The following is a 6,058-nucleotide window of genomic DNA, read 5'->3' on the forward strand; positions in this document are numbered from 1 at the left end:
GCAATCCTACTTCCGTAGTGATACTGCCTCGGAAACCCAAGGAGGGGTCGCTATGAGTCAGGTTTGACTCGACGGCACATAACAACAACAACAACAGGCTTAGAATGAGCCATCCCAGAGGCAGAAAGGGGAAGCTCACTACCTTCAGGAAAGAAGAGCCAGGGGTGGAGTGCATCCTTTGACCCAAGATCCCTGTACTGAACCTCCTCGACCCTGGAAACAGAAAGAGAGCCGTAGTACTGCTGAGATGGTGAGAGACTGAGAGATGGTGGGAAGCAGCAGCAGAGAGACCTGGTGGCAGACAATGCAGTGGCTTCCAGACCCTCCGAGCTAGAAAGCTGAGCGCTTTCCGGCCAGGGCTTACTGGTGGAGTGGGGTATTTTTAGGCATTTACTGGAAGAGCTAAAAGAGCTTTGTAACACTTGCCTGAGCAGTGTTACAAAGGGGCTAGGGCCAGAGAGAAATGTGCCTGTGGTACAGCTGAGAAGAAGCTGTCTTAATTGAATTATATCCGGAGTCATTTCTGATCCTGAATTGTAACCTGTTAGTCCCTTAATAAGCCCCATGATCGTTAGTATTGTCTGTAAGTTGTGTGTGGCCATCACAATGAGTACTGAACTCTGCAGAGAAGGAGAGAGTGCCATAGGAGGGGCAGTTGGTTTCAGTTCAGAATTGGTAAGAAGGTTGGAGGGTGGAAGCATGTCTGACCTCCACCTCCCAGGAATCAGCTTTGGGCTGTTGATGTTGATGGCGATTCTCTCTCCCCCTTGTGAATTTAGAGGTCAGATGACTCCCCAGCCATCCACATGCCCTTTTTGCTCCTCCTCTCATTTTCCTGAAAGGAGGGAGTCTGTACTCACTTCCTTGGTGATCTCATCCCTTCTTGTGGCTTTAAATACCGTCCATAAGCCATCAACCCCTGAGTTTACACTCCCGGCCCAGCTTTATCCCCGAACTGGTAAATGCTTCTGTGGTCACTCCACATCTCCACAGAGAACTCAAGGCATTTCCAACTCAGTGTGCCCAAACTTCAAAAATTTTCCCCAGACCCACTACCCTTTCCCTCTCTGTCAGTGGATGTTCCATCTCTTCAGGAGCTCAAGTCAGAAACCTTAGTCATCTTGGGTCCCTCTCTTTCCTACCCATCCACACCCATTTTATCAGCAAGTTCCAAGTATTTCCAGACTCCTTCCAATTCCTCCGTCCTGGCACACCTGCCACCCTCCAGCTGGACCATCATAGCAGCTTCCTTGGTCTCCCTGACCCTCCCTACAGATTGCTCCCCAAAGGCAGTCACAGAGGACCCCCACCCCCACTTTCACCTCCACCACACACCACACACACAGGAAGCAGGTAGCCTTGCTGCCAGCGGGGTGATATCTGCTACAGCTTCCGCTCAGTTCCCCCACTGTTCCTCAGAACTTCTGTGGACCACAGCCCTCTGCCAGCCCTCTCCAGCCTCCAGCTAACCATGGCTCCTCCAGGCCACATCCTGCTCCTGCTTTTGCTCCCAGGTGAAGCCAGAGGTCATGGGGGTGACAGGCAGAATAATTGTGAGAGGAGGGGCTTGGGTGACATCTGAAGGGAGGAGTACTGAGGGTGGGCCCTTCCCTTTCTGAAGATTCATTCCACTTCAATGTCTGGGTCCTTTGTTGAGGAGCATATCAAGTTCTGGGAAAGCTGTTTGCTAATCTCCCCTTTTCATAGTTGGATCTCTGCCTTTATTTGAAACTCCTCTCTCTCTGGGGAAGCTCTGGTAGCATAGTGCCTAAGGCACTTGAGTGCTAACCAGAAGGCTGGCGGTTCAAACCCACCAGCCACTCCTCAGAAGGAAGATGGGGCAATCTACTTCCGTAGTGATACTGCCTCGGAAACCCAGGGAGGGGTCGCTAAGACGCGGCTCCGACATAACAACAACAATCTCTCTCTGGGATTCTCCCCTTCTTATTTGCCCCCCTTTTCCCATTTGATCTCCCCAGAGTGGAAGTTCCTTTCCCTGTACCCTATTTTGGGAATCATCTCTTTCCCTCTAACCCACCTTCCTCTCTTTCCACAGTGGCTGCAGCTCAGACAACCCCAGGTGAGAGATAAACACTCCCTTCTCTGCCCTGGCATTTCAGTCACCGCCTCCTTCCTTTAAGTGTGGCCTGAGCCTCCTGGACTCTAAACTGGCCTCCAGGTCACTGTCTCATCGCCCATCTCCAAACCAGAGCCCCAGAGGATCTGTAGCTCTCTCCGGGTCTCCATCTCGTCGCCCTCATCACTAAACTGTAGCCCCATGAAATCTGTGACCCCTCAGCCTCCTCTGAGAGTAGCTCTTAAGCCTGGAGCACAGTCCTAGGTGTCCCAGGACACCCCTAGCCTCTCTCTAGATCCCCATCTTCCCTTCCTCCCCAGGGTACAACCCCAGGAAAACAGATCCTCCCCCAGCCTATCTCTAGGACTTCCCCCTCCCCAATCCAAGTCCGAAGCACAGCCCCAGGGGTCTGGAACCTCCCTCAGCTGCCTTCTTGTTTCTGGCCTACCCTCCAGGTCCCTGCTCCAGATGTGGTCCTCTTACCCTGCCACTCCTAGTGGGCCTTGTGGCCGCTGATGCAGCCATGTCACTTCTAATCGTGGGGGTGGTGTTCATGTGTGCAAGCCCATCCCACAAACCCATGCAGGGTGAGTGCCGAGATGACTGGGGTTCTTGGGGCGGGCTTCCCTGGGGAAGGGGGCCCCAGGGAGGGGAGCCTCAGGGAAGCCCTGGAGGAGGTGCTGGGGAAACCCTGGGGGAGGTGGTGGGGGAAACTCCTGAGGAAACCCCTGCGTCAGGGAGTCCCCAGGGAGGTAGAGATGTGGGGTGGGGATGAGGGGTCAGGCTTCACGCTTTCTCTCCTCCACCCACAGAAGATAACAAAGTCTACGTCAACATGCCTAGAAGGGGCTGACCCCTGTAACTGAGAACTTTGATGGACATCTGACCCTCTGATCCTGAATTGTGTGTGGTGGTACAGGAACACACACACCTCCAATTTTGGAATAAAGCAATTGGAATATGTCTAGTTCTAATTCTTCCTCAAAGAACTTCAAGGGCCCTAAAGCCTCCCTCCCTCTGGGTCCAAAACCCCCTTTCAAGCCCCACAGATCCCCATTACCTCAGCCCAAGGATCTGCAGTATTTTTGTGCTCCATGTTTATTTGGGGAATGGTGGTGGGGAGAGGTGTGATATGTCCAAGAGGATATTCTGTGGATCTGTGTCTTGGTGGGGATAGGAATCAGGTGCTGGGTAGATGTCAGGAATGGCTGGATCCAGGCACCAAGGTGTTGGCTGCCATGGTTTGGGCCATTTCTAATACTGCCGCTGTGTTTTGAGATCACTGTAGACATCTGTCTTCTGACCCTGGAGCTCCTAAAGGCATGAGAGCAGTTAGTGTCAGATTGGATGCCATCAGTGGAAGGGATCCACCAAGTAAACTTAGAACAAATTCCAGCCTCTCCCAGTGGCCTGTGAGGCCCCTGGCAGCTTCTTTAACCTTGAAAGCCATGGGAGAGATCTGGGTTGTATACAAGTACATTCAGTGAGACCCCTTCCCTTCAGCTTCATCATGATGTCCCAGCACATGCTCTTCTGTCTGTCTAGAACACCGTTACCCTAGAGCTTCCCATGGAAGGCTCCTTCCTCCCTGTCAAGTCTCAGCTCAATATCACCTCTTCAGGCAGCCCTCTGATTCTCCACCTATGGTTTCCACCCTCAACACCCCAGTTACTGTCACAGCAGCCTGCTTTATTTCCTTCATGGTGCCTCCCCAAATTATCTTGTTTATTTTCTTCAAGTCTTTCTTCTATCAGTGTCTAGCACATAGTAGGTGTTGAACAAACTAAAGTAATGAATAATGAATGAATAAAGGTAATGCTTTGTGCTAAAATTTCACTGTGATTGCAAAGCCCCTTGGTGTTTTGGGCCATAGAGCCACACTTGAGATTCTCACTTTATATGAAGGGATTGCTTATCTACAGGTAAGGCAAAACAAGCAAGCTAGCAGCAGACTAGCAACACAGACTTCACAGAGCAGGATGCACAACTTAGGGTCTGTGGCTCCATGGGGCAGGTCTCAGAGCCCCTGAAATGGAATGGAAATGATGGGTTTGGGTGTGTGTTTTTCTGGGGGGAGTTCTATTTGACTTGCATCAGCTTCTCAGAGGAACCAGTCACACACACACGCAGACATGCGCAGCCAAAGTGTTAACAAGTGTTGACCCAGAGAGTTCTTAAGGGTTTCAAGGATATTTGAACCATCCCTTGATTAGATACATGATTTTGGATTTTGTGCTTGGTTTTCCTGAGCAATCTCCAGTTTTTGTCAACTTCTCCAAGTAATACAGGATACCCTAGAAAGTTTAAGGACCCTGATCTGAGTTAGAGCCTCTGCTCTTAGGAGGGCTTCTCTCCAAAATCACCCTGTCCTAGTCTCGCCCCCCCCCCCACTACCTGTGCCATGACCATCTGGAAATCCCTTTTTTCCAGAATAATTCAGATTCTATCTTCCAAGTAAGGCTGAACTGAACTTTGCAGAGGCCAATTCACCCCCTATGTCCTCTCCGTACATTTTAAGCTGAGCGTGAGGTCGTTGTTAACCATTGAAAACAGGTTTTGGACACAGGCCTCATGTTTTTATTTGCCATCAAGTGTTTGCAGAGGTGCTGGGGGGGTAGTTTTGAATTCTGAGTCCCAGAGGGATGGAGGAGGGCTTTGAGGGCACGTACCCCAGGGCAGGAGTGAGACTTGAGGAAAGGAGCATGTTTCCTTACCTGGTAAGGCGATTCGGTCTCAGCGGTGCGCTGTTTCCCCATCACTGCTTGGAGAAAGGGTGGATGAGGATGAAGTGGGCAGAGTGCTGAAGTGGGGTCGTTTTGTTGCTTCAAAGTCAGCCCCTCCAGCACCGGCCCTCTGGTTGGTTGTGACCTGGGAACTTACACAGCCCCACCAGACATGTCCTCACAGTCTCCCAGGGCATGTCCCACCAGCCCCACTCACTTTCCACAGCCCCTCGTTTCTGAGAGACCAGCCGGCCCAGAGAGTACACAGCCAGGGCAATGAGAAGCGTCAGCACCAGGTCCCCCAGCACGATCCCAGCCAGCACACCAGGGCCAATTGCAGGGCACTTGCATTCTGAGGCTGTGGCACAGGGGTCAGGGGAGGTTAGTGGGGGGCTCGGAATTCGGGCAGAGGCTGGGTAGTCAGCAGAGGAAAGTGAAGAGATTGAGGAAGGGACGGCGACGGGGGAGGTCTTTAGGCGGTGGGGAGGAGGATTGGAGGGTCTGGACTCTTACCACTCTGGGCCTGGACAGGGTTGAGACCTGAAGGGGAGAGGAAGGTATGGGATTGTGATGGGGGTGGCAAAAGCTGGAGAGAGCAGCTCCTGACACCCAGAAAGCGAGGGTGGAGAGCAGCTTCTGGTGGGACCTGGTGGGCTACGTAAAGACCGTTGGACTGTATTCCATCTGCTGTGACTTATCCTGTTGCAACACCCTTAGCTGTCCCCTGCCACGGCTTCCACCCAAGGCTAAGTCTTGAGGTCTCAGTCTCTGGAAGAAATTCATAGGCTTTGAGGGACTGGGGTTCGGCTCCTGTCCCAATCCTCCCCTTCGGTTTCCTCTTTCTACCCTGCTCCCTGTCCTGCCCCCAGCTGAGCCTGAGACCCAGGAGGGAGATTCAGAAGTCCCCAACTCACCACCCACAGTCAGAAGGAGAGGCAGAAGCAGGAGTGTACTGGAGGGTCTGGTACCCCCCATGACGCAGGTGACGCTGCTGGACACCACAGTCTAAGGCCAGTGGGATGTGGGTTAGCTTCCGACCAAGTGAAGGAGGAAGTCTGAGGTGGGTGGTGGCAGGAGGAAGGAGGGGACAATATGGGAGGAGGGCCAGAGAGAGGAATTGGGTCCAGACACTGAAGGGGCCATGCTCACCTCCCAAAGGATAGACAGGGTACAGGGCACGTGTATGGCCAGCTCGTGACCTCCCTCCCTGATCAGGGGTCAGCTTTCATGGTAACATGAGGGTCAGTGGCTGGCTGAG

The 6,058-nt window shown here is 52.6% G+C and overlaps 2 protein-coding genes across 2 annotated transcripts; one reads left to right on the forward strand and one right to left on the reverse strand.

Annotated features, from left to right (window-relative positions):
- The first annotated feature begins 1,471 nt into the window (after positions 1-1,471).
- Positions 1,472-2,930, forward strand: HCST (hematopoietic cell signal transducer). Its single transcript, XM_007954860.1, has 4 exons — positions 1,472-1,514; positions 2,057-2,080; positions 2,533-2,664; positions 2,890-2,930. Exons 1-4 carry the CDS (start codon positions 1,472-1,474, stop codon positions 2,928-2,930), a joined length of 240 nt encoding a protein of 79 aa, XP_007953051.1.
- A 401-nt stretch (positions 2,931-3,331) lies between these two features.
- LOC103209088 (transmembrane immune signaling adaptor TYROBP) lies at positions 3,332-5,775 on the reverse strand. The gene is made up of 5 exons (XM_007954861.1): positions 5,715-5,775; positions 5,314-5,340; positions 5,018-5,158; positions 4,792-4,835; positions 3,332-3,391 (listed from the first exon to the last, which is right to left on the reverse strand). The coding sequence occupies exons 1-5, from the start codon at positions 5,773-5,775 to the stop codon at positions 3,332-3,334; spliced, it is 333 nt and encodes a 110-aa protein (XP_007953052.1).
- Between the last annotated feature and the right edge of the window lie 283 nt (positions 5,776-6,058).

This window comes from Orycteropus afer, unplaced genomic scaffold (genome assembly GCF_000298275.1).
Source record: "Orycteropus afer afer isolate SDZICR_OR568_19922 unplaced genomic scaffold, OryAfe1.0 scaffold00476, whole genome shotgun sequence".
NCBI lineage: Eukaryota > Metazoa > Chordata > Mammalia > Tubulidentata > Orycteropodidae > Orycteropus > Orycteropus afer.